The following is a 26,556-nucleotide window of genomic DNA, read 5'->3' as shown; positions in this document are numbered from 1 at the left end:
ATATAAAAATGTGCAGAACATAAATCCTGGATCATAGCAAAGACTTAACTATATCAACATCCTGCTTCTAATACAGATATAGAGGTGAAATGACAAAATGGAGCATATACGATTGCCACTGAAAATTGTAACTTCAGGTTATCTCCATTTTTCCAGCAATGTGACAAGATTGTGTTATGTCACATTATGTTATCATGGTTTATTACTGTAGTTGGAAAAAAGAAAGTAGCAGAGGCTGCTTTGAGCAAAAGCCATTATGATTCTAATATATGTTCATTGAATGTAGTATGGCTCATTCAGGTATTTTGCAGTAAAATTCTTGCAATCCTTTACCATCTTGGTTAGATCTAATGGGAATTGAAATCCTAGTATCTGGAGGATAATTGGTTACCTATCTTTGTAGTGATGAAAAGATTAAAATAAGAAAAAGAAGTTTCCACTAATTCCTCTTTCAAGCCATTCTGCATTATATTATATATGGCTCTTTTGAGTTGAAATTGCCTGTGGTGATTACATGATATGGCTATGACATTTTCTTGGCAATAGCATGGAAGGCATTTTTAGATATTTTTAAATATTTGAATCTTGTGTGCAGGCTTTAGATTCTAACAGTCTCCTATTCAAGTATTAACAAGGTCCAAGATCCAATCATGTTTAGTTTTTGAGATTACAGTGATCCCTCGATTTGCGCGTTCTCGATTAGCGCGAAACGCTGCAACGTGGTTTTTCAAAAAATATTAATTAAAAAATAAGTCCGTGTTTTTTTTGCTATACCACGGTTTTTCCCACCCGATGACGTTATACGTCATCACCAAGAGTCACTTCTCTGTCTCTTTCTCTTTCTTTCCTGTCACTATGCTTCAATCATTTTCTCATTTCTCTTTTTTCTCCCCTTTTTTCTATCATTTCTCTCTCTCTTTCTTCCTCTCTCACACTCTCTTCCTCCCTTCTCTCTCCCCCCCTCCACTTGCCCACGAGAAGAAAAAAAGCAACCTCTGCCGGGCAGCTCCCCTTGTGCCCCCGCTTTGTGCCTGCCTCTTTTGGGGATTTTTTTTTCTTTTCTTTTTTGCGCTGGCGGCGGGAGCTGTTGGGGAGGGCTCTGCCGGGAAGGCCTCTCAGCTGCAGAGCCGAATGGGGGCGGAGGCAACAGCGGAGCCCGGCGCTGGGGCCATGCGAGGCTGTTCATCCAGGGGGGCGTGGACTGGCAAGTCGCCCTCCTTTCTCTCTCTTTCTCAAGATCGCTTGCCGCTTGCCTATTGCAGCGAAGGAGGCGAAGCAAGGCTCCAAGCTGCAAAGCGGCAAGCGGCAAGCGATCTTGGGGATTCCCCTTTGCCTGGGCGGCGGGAAGACCAAGGGAAGGTTCCTTCAGCCGCCCAACACCTGATCTGCTCCGCAGCGCGGCAGCAGCGAGGAGCCGAAGATGGGGTTTCCCCTTTGCCTTTACCCCATCTTCGGCTCCTCGCTGCTTCCGCGCTGCGGAGCAGATCAGCTGTTGGGCGGCTGAAGGAACTTTCCCTTGGTCTTCCCCACCGCCCACACGCAAACTCCACCATCTGCGCATGTGCGGCCATGAAAAAAATGGCGCACATGCGCAGATGGTGGTTTTTACTTCCGCATCCAGTATAACGCGGAAATCGGTTAGCGCGGGAGGTCTTGGAACGTAACCCCCGCGCTAACCGAGAGATCACTGTCGTTAAAGGCACTGTTGGGCTGCTGCTGGAACAGCTGGCTAATAGTGCGCAGCTCCATGGCTCTGGAGCGCGAGTGCGGGATCGAGCGCAATTTTGCTTCCCGCACCTATGCAGGTAGCAAAATCTCGCAGAGGGATACACGTATGGGGAAGCAAAGAACCTTGACGAAACGTGCCTACACACGCATCTTCTCTGAGATTTTGCTACCTGCACAGTAGAGGTTGCCAACAATACCTTGTTTGTAGTTCCAGAACTGTATTGAGTTTAGGTTGAGGCTGAATTTTCTCCATGTACACTTCTAGGAAGTCAATGAGATTGTCTTGCTCAGACAACTTTAGCAGCAGTTCCTTCAGGAGAAATAAAAACAAAGTTAGGAAAATTGAAGTGTAAGAAGTAGGAATTTGCCAACAAAAACGCCTTATATTGTTTCATCATAAGATGCTGTAGGAATGAAGTTGGGAACCCACAAATTCAGATGTTCGTTTATTATTTATTGCTTTTCTGAGATCAACATTCAGAAGAGGGAACTGCAAGAAACTGAAACTGAGGCTCTCTTATTTCATCCCAGAGGAGCTAAGGAAAACAATTGACTCTAGAGGACCAATCCCATCACATTATGTAATTTATTCTTTGGTTCATGGAGAATAGGCGTTGATTGCTTACCTGAACGCCTCTTCTTGTACGATGAGCGGGTACAGCAGTCACGTGGGTTGCTCACTGTCCAATCCGATGGGACTGAGCCTAGTATTTTTAAAGCCTGCTGGATCCACCCCTTCCCCAGAATTCGTGAATCCGTAGACTTAGGCTCAGATGTGAAGGCTCAATAATGTTCAACTCTCATGATTAGAAGGAAAAACAGGTTAAGGTATAGTCATAGAAGGCAACATATAAGGGAGGGAAGTGACTGCTGTACCCGCTCATCGTACGAGAAGAGGCGTTCAGGTAAGCAATCAACGCCTATTCTCCGTACTAAAAGAGCGGGTCCAGCAGTCACGTGGGACATACCCAATAGATAAATCCCTAGGGTGGGATTAGTTCGCTATCATGAGAGATAACGGATTGGAGTACCCTTCTGCCAAAGGCAGCGTTCGCTGAAGCTTAAGAATCAATCTTGTAATGCCTTATGAAGGAGTTTGGCGAGGCCCAAGTGGCTGCTTTGCAGACTTCTTCCAATGGGGCTTGAGTCGCCCAAGCGACAGATGTGGCAGCACTTCTGGTGGAATGTGCTGTAATATTCCTTGGAATGGAGAAGGAAGCTGACTCATAGGCCTTTGAGATGGTCCCTCTAATCCAACGGCCTATTACTGTGGAGGACACTTTGGATCCCATGGATGTGGGATGATAGGCCACAAACAGTGCATCAGACCTTCGAATGGGTCTTGTGCATTGGATGTATATTCTCAGAGCTCTGGTGAGGTCCAGAGTGTGCCATCTGACTGCAAGGTGATGGTTCTGTTTAAGACAGAAGGAAGGTAAGACAATATCCTGGGATCTGTGGAACATGGAGCTGACCTTGGGTAGAAAGGTGGGGTCCAAGCGCAGGACCACTTTGTCTGAATGGAACTGGCAGAGGTCCTGTCTGATTGAAAGAGCTGCCAACTCAGATATGCGTCGGGCGGATGTAATCGCCACTAGGAACGCTACCTTAAAGGATAGATACCTGAAGGACGCTGATTTCAGGGGTTCGTATGGTGCCTGAGTAAGGGAATGGAGAACCCGTGGTAAGTCCCAGGAAGGATATCTGTGGACCTTAGAAGGTCTGAGGTTGGAAATTCCTCTGAGAAATTCTTGAATTTCCGGGAAGGAACGGATTGGTTGGCTGCGAGGCCCTGCCAAGACGGAAGAAATAGCTGCCAGATGGCGACGGATGGTGCTGGCTGAAAGGCCTTGATGAAACCCTTTCATGAGGAACGCAATTATCCTGTGGATGGGAAGGCACAGGGGAGACAAATCCTCTTGAGAGCACCACTGATGGAATTTGGACCAGGTATGGTCGTAAATCCTGTTGGTAGACCCCCTTCTGGCCTTTAGGATGATTTCCACTGTGTCCGGGTCGTACCCTCGCAGGGCTAGATCGCGCCGGATAATAGCCAGGCGGTGAGGTGGAACCACTCCGGATCTGGATGAAGCGAGGCACCCTGCTGCAACATATCCACCGAAACGGGGAGTCGCTAGGAGTCCTGGACGGACAGATGTTGGAGGTCCGCGAACCAAGGCCGGCGAGGCCAGAGAGGGGCTATTAGGATTACCCGGGCCTTCTCTAGGATGATCTTGTGGATCACGTCTGGGAGAATTGGAATTGGAGGGAAGGCATACAGTAGACCTGGAGGCCAAGGAATCCTGAGAGCATTGGTCGCCTCTGCTCCAGGGGATGGAAACCTGGAGATGAATCGAGGGAGCTGAGCGTTGGCCTTGGTCGCAAACAGGTCTAGCAATGGGTGACCGAACCTGAGGCATATTTGCTGGAACAAGGCCGGATGGAGGCTCCACTCTCCTGGATCTAGAGTCGATCGAGAGAGCCAGTCCGCTTGGACGTTGAGGACTCCCGATATGTGATCGGCTAGTAGCGACTGGAGATGTCTCTCCGCCCAAAGACCTAATTTCAGGGCCTCCCTCATGAGGGCCTTGGACCTGGTGCCTCCCTGTCTGCAAATGTGACTTTTTGTGGCTATGTTGTCCGTAAGGATCAGGACATGCTGGTTGATGATGTGAGGTTTGAAATGTTTGAGGGCCAGAGAAACAGCTCTCAATTCTAACCAATTGATGGGCCTGGAAGCTTCCTCCGCTGACCACGTGCCTTGGGCTATTAGGCCTTGGGCATGGGCTCCCCAGCCCGATAGGCTGGCATCTGTGGTGACAACAAACTGGTCCGGGCACCTAAAGGGAGATCCCTTGTCCAGAGCTGGAGAAGTCCACCACGTGAGGGATCTGAGTACTGAGGATGGAACAGAGATGCGACGAGTCGAGTTGCTGTTCCCCGATCTCTGGAATGGTAACAGAAGCCATTGCAACTCCCTGGCATGAAGACGAGCCCAGGGAACAATACCAATGCACGACACCATCTTTCCCAGTAGAGAAGACAGGGTGACGATGGAGGTTGTTCTTTGAGATTGAATATGGGAAATAAGCTCCAATATACTCTGTTTTCTCTCAGAAGAGAGGAAGACCTGGGAAATTTCTGAGTTAATGATGGTTCCCAGATGTAAAATGGAGGTAGATGGCAGGAGTTGGCTCTTACTGAAATTGATTGAAAAACCATGGTTCTGTAGAACAGACATGGTGAAAGAGAGATCTGCAGCTACGCCCTCTTTAGAATTTCCATGAATTAAAATGTCATCTAAATAATGAATATGAATGGGCGTGGCACGGATATGGGCCGCCAGGGTTCCCAAGAGCTTGGTAAAGACTCTAGGAGCCGAGGAGAGCCCGAAGGGCATAGCCTTATACTGATAGTGCCTGTCCTGGAAGGCGAAACGTAAAAATTTCCTATGACATTTGGCAATGGGAATATGGAGGTAGGCTTCCGTGAGGTCCAATGAGACCATAAAGTCCCCAGGATGAAGGGCGGCTAAGATGGATGACAAGGAATGCATTTTAAATTTTCTATATTTAATAAATTGGTTCAGATTTTTGAGGTCCAAGATGGCTCTCCAACCTCCAGAGGTCTTAGGGACCATAAAAAGGATAGAGTAGAAGCCCAGACCTCTCTGGGAAGAGGGGACAGGTTGAATGGCTTTGATAGACAACAAATGAGAAATAGCTTCCTCCATTCGGATACGAGATGGGGAAGAACTGGGAGAGGGACAAGAAATAAAACGTTTAGGGGGAGAAGAAATAAACTCTAAACGGAGACCCCTTTCTACAGTGTCAATGACCCAGGGGTCCTTACAAGAGCGGCGCCATCTGGTGGAGAACCAAGCCAGGCGTCTGCCTATGGGAAAGGAAGGTAACTCACCATCTGGGTTTTTTGGAAGCCCTGGTCGAGGAGGATCCTCTTTGGTAGCGGGATCCTCTACCTCTGGTGTTCCTAGTTTGGGATCGAAAGCGAGGGGAATACTGACCTGGATTTCTTTGAAAGGCAAACCCCTGATCCTGTTGACGACTTGGGCGTCGAAAAGGCTGCGTTTTGGTGGCCTTCTTGGTGGTAGGCCCTAAAACCTTCTTCTTGTCTGTGGTCTCTGTAAGGAGAGGATCCAGAAGGTCTCCGAATAGGAGATCGCGTTTCAATGGACCCATGGCCAGTTGCCACTTTTGTTTTACTCCCGCCTGCCAAGGGCGAAGCCATAAGAGTCTCCTGGCCGTTGTTGAGGCCGCTACTGACCTGGCTGCAAATCTAGAAGATTGCAATGTAGCATCTGCTACATATTGGGCGGCTGCGAAGATCTTATTGAAATCCTGTTGGCCTCGTAGATCATCAGGAGGTATATGTTGTTGGAGCTGATGAAGCCACAAGAGCATAGCTCTGGAAAAGAAGGATGCTGCTGCAGCACTCTTAATGGCCCAGGTGTCTGCGAAGAAACATCTCTTGAGCATTTGCTCAAGACGCTTGTCTTCTGGACGGAGAACCTCCTCTGCTTCACCAGGCATGTCTGCTGCAGAGTGGAGGGTTTTGACCGGTTCATCGGGTTTTGGGCAGGTGAGGAGCTCTTCATACGAAGGGGAGAGCTTGTATAATTTTTTGTCCTTGGAAGTGGGGTTAAGGCCAGAAGCTGGATGGTCCCACTGCTTAAGCAAGGCATCTTTGAACAATTTTGGCATAGGAATTACCTCTTTATCTTCCTGTTCTTCCATGAAGTAAGGTAGATTCTCCTCCGGAGGGTCTGTGGAAGGAGTAGTCTGTTTTTCTTGCCCGTCTAAACCCGTGGATACTCTTGCCTTGAGAAGGAGATTTGAAAAGCTGAAAAGGAAAAATGGCAGCCGGGGCTGGAATCTTAATTTGAGATTCCTCATTTTCCGACAGATGTTGAAAGGGGTCATCATCCTCTTCTGCGTCCACGTCCTCATTCTCTTCCTGGGAAGAATCCGAATCCTCATTGATTGGAGCTCTGAAGGATGAAAGGGAGCTCACGGGTCGGGAGGAGCGTGGAGGGGGATGAGACGGAGAGGGCACATTGATGGCCGAGAGTTTGGCATCAATGGCCTTAGACAGTACAGAAAAAATAGATTGAAACTCCGGAGGTAAGGTAGAAATATCAGCAGGAATAGTAGAAGAATCCCTGAAAGCCTGAGATGTTTCTGGCTGTAAGGAATCTTCCATAATGTCTGGCTCCTCTGGACCTAAGCCCCATAGGTTAGGGTGGGGTCTGTTTAGGTTTGGCTCATCCAGAGATAGCACAGGGACGCCAGAGGGAGGCAGGTTAGAAGCCTCTGGAGGGTCTGGGTTCATGTGCGCTTGGGCCTGCACTTTTAAACGTTTGGCAGATTTTTCATGGATTTTTTGTAGGGCTAGGTCCCTTCTCTTCTCAGCCCTGGTGGACTTGGCCAATGAGTGGGCTCCTGAAGAAGAGGAGGAAGAGGCCTGGGGGATACTAGTAATTTCATCACCAGTAGGCCTAACCTCTCTGGGACCTTTAGTTGTGCCTCTCTTGGGAAAAGAAGTCATAGTCTGAACAAATTACAGAAGACAAGACTTGAGCCAAAAAACTGGTGGGAGAAGTTTAAAATAGCTTTCCCAAGAGGAAGGGGACCCTGCTCCTAGGCCCAGGAGCTACTACGATTTAAGGGCAATCTGGGCAGAACCAGAGTTCGTGTCCTTAAATGCAGCGTGGCAGGCCTCACTAAACTTAATTTAAAGTAACCAAGGCACACTGGTTGGAGGCCAAGCCGATGGAGAAACAGGCCTGAGTAACTCACAGCTTACTCCAGGGTCAGGCGGTGGACTGAAAGCACTAGACGGATAGCCAAAAAAGACAAACCGAAAGTGCCTAATTAATGGGCGCGAGGACCTTCGCGCCAAAACAAACCGCTCCGAGTTTGAATTACGGAGGGCAAAAAACTAAGTCCAGGAGACTATCAAGGGAACTTGAGAATGTCTCACACCGCAGGAGGTAAATAGCCCTTTAGAATTACAATAGCTTGCCTGAAAAACCTCCAAGCCAAGAGGATTGTAAAAAAATCCAGTCCGGCGGCAGCTGCGAGCAAGCGGAGAGGAAAAAAACCACGGAAAGCTGAGCTGCAGACTTCTCCCCTAACAGAGCCGAGCCGACTACGGCTGGCAACAATTTCAGGCAAGCTCTAATCGAAGGAAGAGAAATCTTACTTTTATTTTGAAGAGAAGAAACGAAGGGAAGGTGTTATGAGAGGAACGAGCTGGATGCGGGACTGAGCGAATTCTGGGGAAGGGGCGGATCCAGCAGGCTTTAAAAATACTAGGCTCAGTCCCATCGGATTGGACAGTGAGCAACCCACGTGACTGCTGGACCCGCTCTTTTAGTACGGAGAACTGCCCAGACAGGCCCAGTACATAATCTAGGGGGCTCCCCTGGACTCACTACTGTTCAAGGAGCAGGTGGCAGTTGAAAGCAGGAGGGTATTTGTGAATCAGTGGGTTGTACACCAGTTATGCTGTTTTCTGGTCCAACAAAATGAACGGCATGTAATTTAATATATAAAAATTACCTGTTTATGCTCAAAACCTTTTGGTCTAATGAATAGAGATCTCTCTGTGGTCCCATTTGGAAATGAACTAGAGGAATCCAAATGAAGTGACTGTGGGAAGTTGACCGAAATCTCTCCTTTAGTGCTCATCTTCAAAAAGAAAGAGTACTATTTTTAAGAAGAAGCTTGCACTGATATTTTATTAAAAATACAGAGAGAACATGCATACATTTCTTATGCTACCAGGTTTTTTTTTAATAAAGCAGAAGCATCACAGTAAAAATACACATGTAAGAACCTTTCTACGATGAAAATATACACAGAAAGAATGATTGCAAAGGACTAGAAAACACTTTCCTTTCCTAAAAGAATAAGAGGAGAGAAGCAGGAGGTTCTTAATCATTCCTCATCTTGCTGCTTCTCCCTATAGCCTTCCTACTCCCCTCACTTTCCTCTCAGAAAGACAAGAAGGCTAGCCAAGATAGACAGATGGATAGTAGGGAAAGGATAACAGGCAAAAAGCAACTACTGAGGGAAGGACTTCATGCTGTTTACTACCCACGGCTTCTCTCCTTTAAATTCCTATCCTTGTATTCATGTTATCCACCAAATCTGGTTGAACACAGTATGTTAGAATTGCAGGAAGCTGCCATATATTGAGTCAGAGTACTGATCTACTGAGTCCAATGCTGTTGCTAGTGACTGACAGGAGTTCTTAAGAGCTTCAGGCAGGAGTTTTCTCTGGAAATATGTGAATTGAATCTAGGACTTTCTTCCTGCCAGACATACCCACTATTGTACACTATGCTTGAGCCTAATCTTATTGTGTACACAAAGATTTGCTTGGGAAATGATTTTAAATCAAACCTGGAGCTCTCTAGCAGCCTACAGCGATGACAGAGAAGTGAAATAATATTTTTATTCATCATTATCAACTTTATTCTTCTGAGGTGGCTTGCAGGCCACGAGAAGATGCTTCAGTTTCATCATCACAGTCCACGATACTCATTTATTCATTCCTGCTGCTGCAACCAGGTTCTCTCCTTCTCTTGTCCCATCCCCCATCCTTCCCGAGCAAAGGAGCCTCTGCATGAAGCAATCCTGGAGCACTTTCATGCAGCGCTTCAAAAATGGTTTTCAAAATAGTTTTAATAATTGTTGCTATTCTTGCCCCAAATACATTATCACCAAGGCCATGTCATCTCTAAGCACAAGGAAATTTCTTTTTGCAGAGAACTAAATCCAATTATGGGCACTTATGAACAGACAATCATAAGGATCCAGGGAGGAAGGCCCAATGGCAGAGAACTAATGTTCCATTTGTACTCTCTGACTCAGTGTTTTTGTTCCTTTTTTTTAAAAAAAGCCTTTTTTGCAGTCAGATTATATCTGCCATATATATATACACACACCAGTTTGAAGCTGCTTGTAAACAGCTGGGATTATGGTGGTTTTTCTTAATGGTTAGCAAAATAATTATGTGAATGTATATTCTTATGCTGACCAAACAATACCATTAGCAGAAAAGGGACAATATCTGCAGATCTGGGGGGGAAACAACATCTAGAGACAATGAATGAATGAATGAATGAATGAATGAATGAATGAATGAATGAATGAATGAATGAATGAATGAATGAATGAATATGTGGGGGGAGGGGTTTTAATTGATTTCATAATTGTTCGCCACCCAGAATCACCTTTTGAGATAAATGGCTATTTGAAATTTTTAAAACAAATACATAACTGAAATATTCAATGCTGCAATATTTAGCAACAATGCAAACCTTGTGAACACTATCTAACCCATCTCTACACTGAACGGTCATTTACCTTTGGATGCCACATGCTAGAAAAAAACCGCAGAGAAAGAAGCACAGTACAGGAAAGGATTGCTACTGGTAATGAGCTATTTTGTTATTGATGTGCAGGAGGAAGTTCAAGAAAGGCAACTGTTATGTTTTCCCCATTTACAAACCTACATGGCAGACCGATACTTTTCAGCACAACAATAATGCATGATTTTTCTGCTCAATAGACCAAACATTAAGTGGAGCTGAAAATGCAAGTACAGTAATTGTAACACATGCATTCCCACAAGCTAGCTCTTCCCCAACCAAGGGCTCTGCAAATGTGTTGGGAATTCAGGGAACTGTGATCCCAGAGTAGATGCCTACAAAACTCCAACTTTCAGAAGGCTGGAATTACCTGTAGTCGTAATTAATATGCATGATATGCACATATACACATCCTTTCCACCAGTTATCTCCAAGCTTCATGCTTGGCAAATAAGTTGCCTTCAATTATCATAATTCAATTATCAACCAATAAATGCTCTGACTTACACATTGGCAAAAAGAATCAGAACCCAAAATACAAACTTGGAGGACACGATCTTATAGATGATCCTCATTCTGTCAAGGACCTTGGAGTACTCATATCTAATAACCTAAGTGTCAGAGCCCACTGTAACCACATTGCCAAAAAGGCACTAAGAGTTATTAATTTAATCCTGCATAGCTTCTTCTCTGGCAATATTAATCTACTGTACTATCAGAGCATACAAAACAGTTGCTAGACCAATTCTTGAATATAGCTCATTTGTCTGGAACTTGCACTGCATATCAGATATCAATAAAATCAAGAGAGTCTAAAATATTTCACAAGAAGAGTTCTCTACTCCTCTGCTCACAACAGAACACCTTATTCCACCAGACTTGAAATTTTGGGCTTAGATAGCCTAGAAATTCATTGTCTTCGATCTGACCTCACAAAATCATTTACCACAATGTCCTACCTGTCAATAACTTCTTCAGCTTCAATCATAACAATACATGAGCACACAATCGATTTAAACTTAATATAAACTGCTCCAAACTTGACTGCAGCAAATATGACTTCAGCAACAGACTAATCAATGCCTGGAATGCACTACTGACTCTGTGGTTTATTCTCCAAAGCCAAAAAACTTTATCCTTAGACTATCTACAGTCAAGCTCACCCTGTAAGGGGCATGCATAAGTGCACCATTGTGCCTACTATCCTATTGCCTAATTCACCTGTACCTACTTTGCTAATGTTTATGTTTATACCAATACCTACTATCTTGTGCATGCTTGGCAAAATAAATAAATAAATAAAATAAGTAAATAACATGAATTCTCCCATGCTGAGAATTCTAGGAGTCTGAAGTCCACATAAATGAAGGGCATCAGATTGATCAGGTCAGCTTTAAGTAAATGCAATAAGTGTTGTTGGCAGCCAGGCAGCATAATAGTGACTCTTCAAGTTTCTAGACATTTCCGTTTACCTGTTCTTCGGTGTATTTCTCTTGGAGCATGTGGTGGACTTTTTCCAACTTGCACTTCACATTTTTAAGGTTCAAGGAAAGGTGCTCTGTTTCTTGTTCGAGGCCTGAGCTATTGGTAGTGGACGTGCCTTTGCACTCCTCCAATAGCCACATGAGTTTCTGTTCAATTTCTGTTAACATCACCTGAAGAAGCCAAGCAGTTAATCATTCACAAAACATTTATTTACTGAAGGTTCTAAAGCTTAAAGACTGACCGCTCCAATGCCTGGAAAGGCCCATCCAAAATTATGACCCCCTCTCCTGTCACCGCCTTAAGCTTCTGAGGATATGGGGCATGAAGGTTGATTTATACATTTCATGTACCTCTCACAAAAAGGTAAGCATACATTCAGAGGAATTGCCTTTTTTATTACATACCGTATTTTTCTGAGTATAATACCCACCTTAGTTTTTGGGGAGGAAAATAAGAAGAAATCTAATTGGGGGATGGATGGCCTCCCTGAATACCTTCAATCAGCTGTTCCCAGAGGTGAACTTTAGCAACAGATTCATTGGTTGTGAGCTCTGTACCCTGCTTTTTCAGTCTCTGAAAACTCCATTACAGAGGCATTTATCCATGGCTGTGAAACCTTCATTGTAGCCCTGCACAGCCTCTCTCTGTTTTCAGCTTCTTAAACCTCTATTTAAAAGGCTGGGCAGGGCTACATTCCGTGTACAAGACGCACCCAAATTTTCACCCTCCAAAAAATACTATGGATCCCATTCTTCTAGTAGAAAGAGAAAAGAGCCACGGGTCCCAGAAATCTGAAGCCTGGCCTCATATAATGATATTGGCATGCCGATTTCATCCTACAACTCTTCTGTAAATGTCCACCTGAGATGATTTCTTTCCAATTCTGACTTTCCCCTTCCACATACTGTATTTATTAATCATTGCAGCTGTTTCACTGCATTAATCTGATTTTTATCAGCTTAAAAAGCTAAAGAGGCAATAAAGATCAAACAAATAACACTGTAGAACATATTGCAATACCATAGTGAACCCAGAGCACACTCTTTCTCTCCAAGACAAGCAGTCCCACATTTCATTCTGCTCCTTCAATCTCCAACAACTCTTTAGAAAAGCCTGGTCTTAATTTTCTGAAAGATCACTAGGAAAGGACCAATCTTGCTACTTGAGCCAGCAATTTCATTCAAGGGACTCCCTGGGGAGAGAAATGTTCTCTTCTGTTCCTCCCCACCATCGTTCTCCTTGACCTGGGAGACTTCCGGCATACACATTCTCCAGGCCAGTGTTTCTCAACTTTGGCAACTTTTAAGATGTGTGGACTTCAACTCCCAGAATTTCCCAGCTAGATGGGCTGGCTGGGGAATTCCAGGAGTTGAAATCCACATATCTTAAAGTTGCTAAGGTTGAGAAACTCTGCCCATTGCAACTTTTATCTAGAGGAGGTGTGTTGAAAATGAGCAGGACCTAAGCCTAAAAATACATTCTGGTCGAGAGCACTAATGGGCTTAAAACATTGTTTGAGTGTACTATTACTTTCTGGGCAGTAGTAGTTTCCTCTTCATAGAATAACATCACCCTAACTTCATTTCATAAGTTTGCTGCCTGAAAGATTGACAATTAGGACACATGTGAAAGATAAAAGTGGTACCAGAGTAGATTGGCTAACAGGAACAGAATGCCCGTGTTAAGGACATATTGGAAAATGTTCCGTTCAGTGGTGGGTTGTAAATAATTTTGCTGTGTGTGCATGCGCAGAAGCGTTATGGGTGGGCGGGCAGAGCCTGCTGCTGCTGGTGCTCCCTGTTCTAAGAATCGGTCTGAACTGGGAGCAACCCAGTCCTGGTTCAGATGGTCTAAGGCAGTGTTTTTCAACCAGTATGCCATGGCACACTAGTGTGCCGCAAGACATGGTCAGGTGTGCCGCGAAAAAGGAAGCTCAGGTTCCAGTCTCGCAACTTTTTGCTGAGAGAGAGTGAGTGAGAGAGAGAGAAAGCAAGAGAGAGAGAAAAGAGAGAAAGAGAGAGAAAGCAAGTGTCAGAGAGAAAGAAAACAAGAGAGAGAGAGAGAGAAAGCAAGAGAGAGAGAGAGATAAATGAGCAAAAAGGAAAGGGAAAAAAGAGAAATGAGAAAATGATTGAGACAGAGAATGAGAGGCAAGAGAGAAACAAAAGAGAGAGAGAAGTGACTCTTGATTTAAAGCATATGATAAAAAGCACCCAAAGAATAAGAGACAAAAAACCCTCAGCCCTCACCTGTTTTTGGAAATGGTTCAAGAGTGTGTATACACACACACACACACACACACACACACACACAAGGGTGGGGAGGAGACAGGGATGGAAAAAGAGAGGAAAGTGTCTTAGGGTGAGAGACATAGGGGAAGGTTTGGTAGGGAAGGTTTGCCTATTTGCCGATGACTCTAAAGTGTGCAATAGGGTTGATATTCCTGGAGGCGTCTGTAATATGGTAAATGATTTAGCTTTACTAGATAAATGGTCAAAGAAATGGAAACTGCAGTTTAATGTTTCCAAATGTAAAATAATGCACTTGGGGAAAAGGAATCCTCAATCTGAGTATTGTATTGGCAGTTCTGTGTTAGCAAATACTTCAAAGGAAAAGGATTTAGGGGTAGTGATTTCTGACAGTCTCAAAATGGGTGAACAGTGCAGTCAGGCGGTAGGGAAAGCAAGTAGGATGCTTGGCTGCATAGCTAGAGGTATAACAAGCAGGAAGAGGGAGATTATGATCCCGCTATATAGAATGCTGGTGAGACCACATTTGGAATACTGTGTTCAGTTCTGGAGACCTCACCTACAAAAAGATATTGACAAAATTGAACGGGTCCAAAGACGGGCTACAAGAATGGTGGAAGGTCTTAAGCATAAAACATATCAGGAAAGACTTAATGAACTCAATCTGTATAGTCTGGAGGACAGAAGGAAAAGGGTGGACATGATAGAAACATTTAAATATATTAAAGGGTTAAATAAGGTCCAGGAGGGAAGTGTTTTTAATAGGAAAGTGAACACAAGAACAAGGGGACGCAATCTGAAGTTAGTTGGGGGAAAGATCAAAAGCAACCTGAGAAAATATTATTTTTCTGAAAGAGTAGTAGATCCTTGGAACAAACTTCCAGCAGACGTGGTAGATAAATCCACAGTAACTGAATTTAAACATGCCTGGAATAAACATATATCCATTGTAAGATAAAATACAGAAAATAGTATAAGGGCAGACTAGATGGACCATGAGGTCTTTTTCTGCCGTCAGACTTCTATGTTTCTATGTTTCTATGTTTCATTTTGATTGGTGGTGTGCCCCAGGATTTTAAAATGTAAAAAATGTGCCGCGGCTCAAAAAAGGTTGAAAATCACTGGTCTAAGGGACAGCAAGAGGCCAGGAAGCCAAGTTTAAAGAGCTGTGGAAAGCACAATGTGAGGGAAAATAAGAGCAGCAGCAATATTCATGATTCATGGATAATGTTTTCAAAATCACTAACCAATAGAGAAAAATATTGCTTTCTTTTGACATGCTCAGCGCAATGATCAGCCAAGTAACTCAGGAACACGAGGACTTCTCTGAATCCATGAGGTGTGTTGCTATAGTAATTTGGGATATCTAAAAGCAGGTTTCAATGGCAGAGATGAATTGACTACAAGTTCATAATTACTATTAGCTTTTTAATAGAGCCCTTACTATTTTCACTGAGTATCTTTAGAAGGTTGACTGTAGCAAGAAGTGTTACCTTTTAATGGGATTTTGTTGTACTGTATCTTACTCCTCACAAGAGAAACCAGAGATTTTTTCTTATTTAATAAAGATGAGATAAAGGAAAAAAACCTGTGCAGGTTGTTCTGGGGTCCATACAAAAACATTAGAATCCAAATTTTCTATCACTATTTCCCCCAAATATCATGAATGATTAAGTTTAAGTATTCTTGTACCAGTTCTCTTCCCATCTACTTCTAAAGTCACTTGGGTGAGGCTTAGTACAAAAGCCCTACTATATTTGTTGTAAATCTGTAAATAATTTCTTCTGAAACATTCTGTTTGTAGAAAATTGTCCAGAAACAATAGGAAGTTTAGCAATACTTTCAATGATCTTATTAAACCGTATTTTGAAAAATCTACAAGAATCCTCATGCCTAGTATTTCTGGAAAAACCAGCATCCATTAGCCCCACAAAAGAAGTAATAATGATTCACATTTTCATTTAATTTCTCAGTGAAGTTATACTTTCGTTTTATGCTTTAAAAAAATCTTAAACGAAAAGAAGCTAAGCACAAATACCCTTCTGCCTTGTTCTTTGAAATGTGATAGGCTTCAAAGATATACTACTATCTTTGCCTGAAAATTTCATCTGGCTTGGAGTACAGTCCAATCATCAGGTAGTGGACTCTTGCCCCGAAAATAGTGTAAGATTTTTCATTTGGTACTTTCATCTAGTTTATTCACCTGTGTCACAATGAGTGCTAGAAACTTGATTAAGCCCATAATATTTCATTTGGCACTGTCCATGAAGTGTAAAATCCATCTTTATGGTAATGCTGACTAGAATCTTGGCAGGGCTTTTTAAGAGTGTTAACTGGAATTCCAGGTTTCTGAATTATTGATTTCATACCCTTATAAGTAAATATTGCATTGATGACTCATAATCAGGGGACAAATAGGTTAGCATTTTGTAATTAGGACAAAACGTATTGCATCTACATGTTATTGGAGTTTTTGCATTTTGGGGCCTGAGACATACTGTATACCAGTGTTTCCCAAACTTGGCAACTTGAAGATACTTGGACTTCAACTCCCAGAATTCCCCAGCCAGCGAACACTGGCTGGGGGATTCTGGGAGTTGAAGTCCAGATATCTTCAAGTTGCCAAGGTTGAGAAACACTGCTGTATACGCTAGAAGGAGCAGGCAAAATCTATTTTTTCAAAACGGTTATCACACTGCCTTCAGAATATTTGTGTAGGAGTTAGTTTTCATAATCAGCACCGAATTGAGTTCACAGTCCTGATTATTCCAAAACTTAATTACTTCATAGCTCCTTTTAGATAGGAAATATATTGTTGCTACTACTGCTAAATAATTGGGAACTGGAAACGCTTGTTTGATCAGCTATAAAATATCAGGCTTAATAGACCCCTGTCTACATTCTGCCCATTCCTGTTTACGAATGAGATGAAAACAAGATTGAGATTGTTTGTCTTGTAGTGCCTGCCCAAGTTAGCAGAGATTGGTTGAGTCAAGTACGTTGGGAAATTGATCTAGCTACGCCCCTTAACCCACCTAACTAAAGGGGCATTTCAAGGAATAAAAGCATTGGAGACATTTGGTACTGTGTAGAGTGACTGTAAAAAAAGCTGATGGTTTACATAAAGCAGTGGTGAAGTTAAGCCAGTCCTTCCTCTTACCTGGCATGCAGCTAGATGCTGCTCCACCGACTGTTGCATTTGGCAGATCTGGGCTTCTGATCCTAGAGACTCTTTAACTTCATCGAGCCACAGTTCCAGCTCAGCAATCTGAGCCTGGCACACATAGAGGACCTGAGCTGGCTCCGTGTCAGACTTAACCGTGTCCTTGTTTGCCTTTGTGCTGCTCAGTGATCTCCATAACCACTCGGGAGGGCTGGTGAGTTGGGTGGAAGGTTTGCCCTGAAAGAAAAAACAGCCGAATCCTCCAGGATATATATGAGATCCAAAGCAACGAGCATGTGCTCAGAAAGCAGCATGAATTCTCACATTTTGCCAATTGGGTTTTCTTTAAATATAGGGCTATATACATTTAAAGAAAGGAAAGATGGAGAGAAAGAAAGAAAAAGTAATCACAGCCAATAGCAACAACATGTGATCCAGCACAACAGGCTTCTTAGCAACTCATTTGCATTGCCACAGGTAAGGCTGACGAAACAGGAAGTCGGCTGATTCATAGCTTGTTATTAAATGCTATCCCACCGGACCTACAGAAAGGTGTTTTTCTAGTGCTTGTCAGATAAGATTTCAAAGCTGGAGCGTAGGCCCCAGAGTAAATATTTACGTATTGCTTTTGAACTTTGGTCTCAAAAAGGCATTAACATTAAAAGCAAGAAGATAAAACCCGAGGGGGGAAAAGGGAGATTTTCTTCCTTCACAAAAGGGAAGGTTATCAAATGAAGTTTGTAAACAAAGGTTTGAACAATGTCACTCAATTCATCCTCCCCTCAAGATTCCTTTAGTATTTCATGACAAGCAAGTATGCTTAATCCCTTCTTCATTCTACTCTCTCCCTTTTTTTAAAAAAAAAAAAGAATTTTGGCATTCTCCCAAGTGGGTAATAGTGTCTTGTGTTTTCATGGGTGCAACGGCTGAAATATTTGTAGCTGGAAAAGTGGATATACAACCTTCTTTGAACTTTAAGTCCTGCCTGCAGCCCTTCTTCAGAGCCAGATGAAGGTATCTGGTAGTCATTAGTGTCTTAGTAGTGGTACTTCTTAGGGCTCTCTCCCTAGATATGACCCCCATCAGCTGCAGTCTTTTTCTCAAGTGCTAGATAATGAACTATCTTATTTTTCCCAGGCATTGTAATAAAAACTATTTTAGTGCCTTTGGACTTTACTCTTATTTATCCTCTACTATTTGTTTTAATTAGTGCTATTGTGTTTGATATAGTTCTATTTTATGATGCTTTTAATAACACAGAACCATGTGCTTTGGGTAGCTTTTTAAAACTGTAAGGAATCATAATGACAGTAATTATTTTATTTTTATTTTTTATTTTTTGAAAAAAAAATATTAAGTATATACACATTAAAAAGACAATACATATTCTTTTCTATTACATATTAGTGCTATATTGTAGTGTTTTGGGTTAAACATATAAATATATAGAAAAAGAAGAGACTATAACACCGAACACAAACAGAACAGAATGCGACAAACTGACAAATAGAAAGAGAAAAAAGTTTAAAAAAAGTATAACCATTGAATTATTTTAATCCATTGCAGTGAATCAGATATTCAGACTAATTTAGGCATTTTTATCCACCAATTGAATCCTTTCATTATTATTGTTGTTGTTATTATTATTGTTGTTGTTGTTATTCTTATATCTCAAGAAAATAAATTACATTGTTTTAGTTAGTCCAGAATGTTCTAATGGATCAGATGATATTAGACCAATATACAGAAGATCTGAATATAAATGCTCTGAATTATTGCATAGAAATTGTAATTAATCCAAGCTTTCTCAAGACACTAGCTAGGGTGGATCATAGCTATAAGTCATCTAGAAAGCTCTAAGTTGGGAAAAACTCTTTATGATTTTATTCACAATTGAATACAACATACATATCTGAGGTGGGCTTCAGCAGGTTCTGACCAGTTCTGGAGAACTGTTAGCAGAAATTTTGAGTAGTTCGGAGAACCAGTAAGTACCACTTCTGATTAGCTCCGTCCCCATCTATCCTATGCTTCCCAAGTCCCAGCTGATCAAGTGGAAATGGAGATTTTGTGGTTTCCTTCCCCTGGAGTAGGGTAGGAATTGAGATCTTACAGTATCCTTCCCCTGTCACATCCACCAAGCCCCACCCACCACATCACACCCACCTAAATGGCAGTAATTTTTTTTTATTCCCACCACTCAATAGTTGGGAAATATATTTGCTTCTTATCATTTTGGTTTTCCAAGTAGCAAATCATTATATTTTGAAATACAAATTTAAATGTTTAACAGTTTAATAGCTATGACACCTACCTGGGTTGAAATGTCAAGAGAATCTTTACTGGACATGGCCTTTGTGGTATCAGTATCCACCTCCTGTAAAGAAAGTAAGAGCTTTTTTTCCCCTTATGCAGTTGCTCACTGCTAAGATTCTAGCTTCACAGTTGCAGCCACCCAAAATTAAATGATCACCTACCAGTATAACTGCAAAAGTTGGAACTAAATAATCCTAAAAAAGGATTCTGGATTATTCTGAAGTTCATAGGGATGAATAAAACTGCAGTATTATTGTTCATGTATTGTCCACATTGTGAATTGTTATAAAGGGGTTTTTTGTCCATATTTAGAGCCAGAAAAAAACTCTTAATTTCTGCCTATGCATTCGTTCTTGTTCTGATAAAGCACCCCTTGGAAATAAAATAGTTAATGAAAACAATTCACAATTATGGAAACTACTCTGAATATAAAATTAATGTTCAGACACCAAAAATAGTTGGTACTAGATTTTATTTTAGATGGCTTCTCTAAATCTACATACAGCCTGCTTCTTTAAGTTAGATATGAAAGACACTCTGAGGCAATGAAGTTTTTAGATGAAGATGCTACCAGACATTTCAGTCACATTTTATTTCAAAACATGAGGGATTTGTAGAAGAGAGATTATAGTAAGACAGCAAGAGCATTTATATTCATATACCACTTCACAGTGCTAAGCCATTTACAGAGTCAACATATTGCCCACAACAATTTGGGTCCACATTTTATCCACTTTGAAAGGATGGAAGGCTGAGTCAACCTTGAGCCAGTCAGAATTGAACTCCTGGCAATGAGCTAGCCCGCAATATTGCATTCTAAGCAATGTCCCTACACAGTTCTTGCAATGGGATACAGATTGCACTGCATTCTCAAATTAAAACTCCCTTCATCACCAATGCATCTACTAAAAATAGAATAGATGTGAATGCATTCATCAATGAGCAAACAATTTACAACTTCCCACAACTATTATGGAAAAGTTGCAAAATAAAGCAGCAGTTTTTGCCATTACTGAATTTTTTTTTTCAAACTATCCTAACTTCAGTCCTGCACGGGATGATTTTATTTATTTTGATTAAATAATTTTTAGACTTCCCACCTCTTAAACAACTCTGGGCAGCTCACAACTATAAAGCATGTAACACATAAACAAAACAGATCAGATCAAAATAAAACTGAGTAAAACAAAAGCATGATCTACGGAAGTTAGGATACATCTGGGTCCGCCTTCTGCCGCACGAATCCCAGTGACCGGTTAGGTCCCACAGAGTGGGTCTTCTTCGGGTCCCGTCAACTAAACAATGTCGTCTAGCGAGACCCAGCGGAAAAGCCTTCTCTGTGGCGGCCCCGACCCTCTGGAACCAGCTCCCCCCGGAGATCAGAATTGCCCCCGCCCTCCTTGCCTTTCGTAAGCTCCTTAAAACCCACCTCTGTCGTCAGGCTTGGGGGAACTGAACTACCCTTTCCCCCCTAGGCCTATACAATTTATGCATAGTATGTTTGTGTGTATGTTTGGTTTTAATAAGGGTTTTTTAATTATTTTAAACATTAGATTTGTTACATGCTGTTTATTACTGTTGTTAGCTGCCCCGAGTCTACTGAGAGGGGCGGCAAATAGGTAGGTAAGTAAGTAAGTAAGTAAGTAAGTAAGTAAGTAAGTAAGTAAGTAAGTAAACAAACAAACAAACAAACAAACAAACAAGCAAATGATCCACAATCATCCTGTCATCAGAGACAGGGAGAAAAACAGATCCTCAATCATTTCCTAATGACACTCAAATCTCATCTTTATAATACTGCCATAATCAAAATCTGCATTTAAGAAGATAATTCTAACATGCTGCTTATTCCCAAAGTTATCAGTATAACTTTGCCATGACTAACTGGCTCACTTTCACTGCCTTCTTTTATTTCTCTAATAAGACTCAGCTCCATTATACTCCTCAGTGTACTTACTTCATTGTGGAATGAACTGTCTTCTGCTTCCTCAACCAAGGAAGGCAAAAAAGCCAAGGAGCCTCGCTTTTTGGGCTGCAGCATGCAGAGAAAGAAACCCACCCGTTATTATGGCAGGCCTTAAATACGTTCCATCTGACAGGTATACATGCTTCTCAGAAATAGTAAGAAATAACCAAATAAAGTGGTTTTGTAGGCATTATCTCATATCACGTCACAGCAATCTGTTTATTTTCCAATGTTTTTAATCCTTCAGTTACAACACATTTTTTCAGATCCCTGAACTTGTTTATTTTATAGCTATATTAAGTTGCTCTGTGTTTTATTTAGCATCTATTTTATTTTGACAAAAACATAGAATGGAAGGGTTGGATAGGACCATGTATGTCATCTATTTCAATCCCACACCCCAGGGCAGGAATTCACTACTGCAAGGTTTTTCTTAGATTATTTAATTAACTAAAGTTAGTCTCATGTAGTCTCATGGGTTTATATGGTATTTCTGTTTCTTTAAAATAATATGAAATAATTATTCCAGAAAATATATCTTTATCTGTAGATGTACAGTATATGTACAGTATATGCTACTTATCTCAGAATAACAATGACATAAACTCAATATTTAAAATCCAATTGCATTTCTGGCAAAACCTAAGTGTAATGGTAATGCATTCCTACTTTAAGTCTAAAATAAAAAGTTAGAAAAATCCTTAGGCAACTGCCATAAAGGTATTAAGTTTATTGTTTAATATTAAATTATTAATGCATATTTTATGAGAAAATTACCTTTCTTCTCCCAAGTATTTAAGTTATAGATTTTATATAATGATATTTTATTTTTATGATTTTTAGCACTGTCACTAGATATATATTCCGACCTTTTCTTTAGAGAATTCAATATACTAAAGAAAACCCAACTATTATATAATCTGTCTCACATCCCAGCTTGGTTCCATTTAAAAATTTTAAATGTAGTTCTATTTCTAGCATAGAAAGATGCAAGACACTTGGAAGAAGCTGAGATGAAAGAATAATTCTGAGTATTATTTTCACAATATATATACACCAGAATAATCCTAGTTTGAAAATAGCATCTCATAGATACATGTACCCCACCCTCATATGTATTTTATAGTTTATAAGTTAATATGGATTAATATTTTGAATCATATTATTGCCAATCAAGTTTTCAATGATTTGAATAATTGCAAAAAAATACCCACAAAACTCTGTTCTTACTGAAGCCCTTAAATATGGATTGGCAAAAACAACCCATGAATGATTATTAATATTTCTAATTGATTTATACATTTGAGTGATTAAAAATAAAGTAGAATGCAGTGAATAGTCTCCGATTAGATTAAAAGCTTATAATCTGCTATCAGATAGCAGTCTAATGTTGGCCTTTGCAATAGGCAAAATTTCACAAAAAGTGAGACTGAACAGTGAATGGCCATGAAACATTAAATGGGGATTGGCTGGGAAAAGTTATCTTTGTTACATTTCAGCTATATATTGAATTCTGATTGAGAAACCCGGGACCTATAACCCCTCCTAATACATATATACTGATTTGGGACACTATCACTGCGTAAAGTAATATTTTAATTTCTTTTGAGTTACAATTTTTAAAAATCCTTCGTTTTCTAACAAGCTGAAAATAACTGTGAAACCCTGTTCATTAGAATATAATTTTTAAGTCCAAAATTAATTTCCTCCTAAGCACTGAATTCTGATCTCTAAGGGTTTTTCTTCCTGGTTTTCTACCGCCAAGAAACAGTGATGATCATACATTAATCCCTCTCTTTCAGACAATGATGTGATATATACAAAAGAAAATGCACAACAAAATGTCAGCGTGCCAGGCAGGAGCATCTGCCACACCTTCTGAGTAACTGAGGATAAAAATATTCTAACATTACATATATGTTTATACAGCCACACACGCACAGACACCAGCGATGGGTTGCTACCGATCCAGTCCAGTCCTATGAACCAGTAGCAGCAGCGAGAAGCTCCACCCACCCGTTTCAGACGCTTCTGGGCATACGCCAACCGGTATTGATGGGATTTAAAACCTATCACTCACACATACACACACACATACACAAACACACACACATCATATTTCCATGAAACCATTTGAAGGGACTTACCTGCACAACAGCACTTTCCTTTTCCTCTGGGGACTCTAAATCACTGTCCTCAACTTCTGATGTTTCTTGATTTTGATGAAGTTCCACCAAGGCATTCTTCATAGCTGTTAGAATATCCTCTTTCTGTTGGCATAATAGGGCAATCTGTTGCTTTACTCTTTCCACCTCCTCATCCTACGGAACAATATTGAGACATGTCGTATCATATAAAAATGAGGACACGAAAGAAAATTGTGAACAGCTTGTGACGTCTTACTGTAGCATGGTTTTCATGGTTATCTTTGGGCGCCTTCTTTGCACTAAAGTATTTCCTTAGCACAGCTGAAAACCAAGCCAAGCGACCCAACACAAAACGCAAGGCCTGCTGGAAATGTATGCAGCCAGCCATAGCTTAGAGGGACATTTGGAAAACCAAGAGCACTCTGAACGTTCATAGCTGTTTGCCTGGATTTGGCAGCTGAATTCCTGAAGGGCAAGTGGTCAGGAGTTCTTGTGTGCCAGATAGCATGGAGTTTACTCATAATACTATGCAAAGTAGGTTAATTAAGACAGAAGCATCACTTCCTGACTCTCTGGAAGAGCTTTTTCTTTTCTTAAAACATTTTTCCTATTTCAAGTGGGGAAAACTGGAAAATGAGCAAAAGTGATTTGTTTGTATACAAGACCACAAAAACATATTCTAATGCAATACAGGTAACGCTTCTACTCTTAATCTGTGCTTAATCTTGCCAAAGATTGTTTGCATAAGGTGGATATCCTCCAACAATAAAGCAGTAATTAAATTATCCACTTTAATTAGGGCTGTATGCTATCCATATTACAGGAAGATTTGCTAGCGTTGGTGTAATTTGAGGGTCAAAAGCATTCCCAATGAGCACAATTTTAGTTGATTGGCAGGATATACATGCAACACATAGGTCACATGAACTAATTATAATTTGGCTTTTCTATCTCTTTCTCAGCTTCAAAATGTTTGGGCTACTATTTTTCATTTCAATTTATTATTTCCATTTCTTGCTTCTTACAAATGTCAGTATGAAATAACAGGACCATCTACAGGGTTGTGATTCATGCTATAAAGGTGCTTGGGATTTGCTTGAAGTTAGCTTCCAACTTAACAGATCCAGTTGAGTTGCCCGGGGTACAATCTTGTTAATTATCTTCATTGATTCATGCGACTCCTGAGGGAGTAGACATAGTCCCACAAACTATCAGCTGAGAACTTGTTTGTAAAATTCTGGCTCTTTGGGGGTGGCTTGGGAGGCAATCAGAGGAAGCAGCAAGAAAGGGGGTCCCTGGGACCTTGAAGAAGGCAGTGATGCATCTCCTTCTCAAAAGACCATTGCTGGAATTCTCTATTGTGGATAATTATCATTTAGTTTCCAGTTTTCCCTTTGTGGAAAACGTTGTGGAGAAGTTGATCAAAGGGCAGGTATATATATAGGATCTTGAAGGAAAAGAATTATCTAGATCTGATTCAGTAAGATTTCAGACCAATGTAAAGGATGAAGACAATATTGGTAGGCTTGTCAGTTACTTTTGGCAGATTCACGATGGGAATGCATTAGATAGGGTGAATGGATGAGGCAGACAGCCGAAAAAGTGACAACAAGCAGCTCTTTATTCAGCAACTATTTACAATCTAGCGAAAGTTCTGACAGCTAGGCCTTTTATAGGGAATTGTCAGACAATTCAACCAATAAGCACTCAGTATTCTTACTGCCAAAATGGAGGACCTGACTGAAGCCTATGTGCTTCAGCCCTGGTATCTAAAGTCCCTCCCCTCTTAGTTGGGCCAACCCAACATGTGACATAATCCAATAAATAGGCAGGGCGTTTAATTAGTCTTTCAGACCTGCGCAGCTCAGTTGGAGCTGAGTGAATTATCAAATCGTGAAGCTTCAGTTACTCCCAGCCTCGACCAATGAAAGAGTCTGGAACCTGATTGGGGCGTGGCTGGAGTTCCGAGAACTGGTTCACTTGGAACTCACTCCCTGGCATTCTCAGTTAAGTCTTCCAGACTTGGTGGCATTGAATCTTCTAAGTTAAAAGTGAGTGATTGCTCTTTCTGGTTAGGGGTTTGCACAGAAGTTAGTTCTGGTTGGAGTGGAATGACTAAGTCAGCCTTGGAGTTGGTCAGCCCTAGTATCTAACAGAATGGTATATCCATCCTTATGCTCCTTGATCATCAACCAGACCTGTTAAGAATGTGGGGCACTCTATTGCAGTGCATCACCTCCTTCTTCAGTGGTCATTTCCAGTCAGAATTGACAGGAGGGAAGAGATCAGGCTAGTGAGTACCTCATGGCAGAACACTCTCCCCCATTATTGTTTAATATCAACATGAAATTGCTGGTTGAGATCATGTGTAGGGTATCACATGATACAACACTTTCCCCGACTGCTATTTAACATCTACATGAAACTAACTCCTGAAGTGAGTCCACCTGTCACTTGGGGTTGGTTTCATTATTACATGATGACAGACAAATATGCATTTCAACTATGAGCTATGCAAATGAAGCTGTCATCATACTGAGTATCTAGAGGCTGTTAAGTGAAGAATATGGAGGAACAAACTCCAGCTCAATCCTTATAAAACTCAGTGTGATTGTTTGCCCCCCCCCCCCCCCCGAGATTGAAGGTGTAATTTAATTATTCATTTACTAATTTTATATGGCTGGCCATCTCATGAGAAGTCATTCTGGACAGCATCACAATCCAGCAGGGGCTTGGCTCTAAAGAGCAGGTGTCTGATCTGATAGTCCTAAGGACCTTGTCCATTCCTCAGATCCAACAAGCTCAAACCACTCCTAGATAACCTGGCAAGATTCCTCTCCAGGCACCTACTCTAGACCTGCAGTAAAACCAGATTAATCTGGGAAGAATTCCAAGAAATTTTATCTTGAAAGTCTTCAAGGTGATGCTCACTAGCATCCAGAATATGGTGTCCACTCATTTAGGATTCTGGAAAGCTCTTACAACCTGACTCTGTTCTCAGGCCTGGGGCTGGCATATTATTGGAACCCCTGGCATATTTTTGGTTATTATGATTGCTTTTCTCCAGGTTACTATCCTCTGTTAGGTTTTAATTGTGTTTTGAA

At 41.5% G+C, this 26,556-nt stretch overlaps 1 protein-coding gene across 4 annotated transcripts in view; it reads right to left on the bottom strand.

The window, feature by feature from the left end:
• Positions 1-26,556, bottom strand: part of SYNE2 (spectrin repeat containing nuclear envelope protein 2) — a 319,436-nt gene that overhangs the window by 118,134 nt on the left and 174,746 nt on the right. For all 4 annotated transcript variants that reach the window (XM_070750996.1, XM_070751014.1, XM_070751005.1 and 1 more), the window contains 7 exons: positions 23,453-23,626; positions 21,297-21,371; positions 19,338-19,400; positions 17,021-17,260; positions 11,599-11,781; positions 8,310-8,438; positions 1,926-2,038 (listed from right to left, as the gene is read on the bottom strand). In XM_070750996.1, the coding sequence (XP_070607097.1) occupies positions 1,926-2,038; positions 8,310-8,438; positions 11,599-11,781; positions 17,021-17,260; positions 19,338-19,400; positions 21,297-21,371; positions 23,453-23,626 (977 nt within the window). The remainder of the gene's footprint in view (positions 1-1,925; positions 2,039-8,309; positions 8,439-11,598; positions 11,782-17,020; positions 17,261-19,337; positions 19,401-21,296; positions 21,372-23,452; positions 23,627-26,556) is intronic.

The sequence above is a fragment of the Erythrolamprus reginae genome, chromosome 1 (genome assembly GCF_031021105.1).
Source record: "Erythrolamprus reginae isolate rEryReg1 chromosome 1, rEryReg1.hap1, whole genome shotgun sequence".
Taxonomy (NCBI): domain Eukaryota; kingdom Metazoa; phylum Chordata; class Lepidosauria; order Squamata; family Dipsadidae; genus Erythrolamprus; species Erythrolamprus reginae.
Note: the sequence above shows the minus strand (reverse complement) of the source record. Positions and strands in the feature narration are given on the sequence as shown.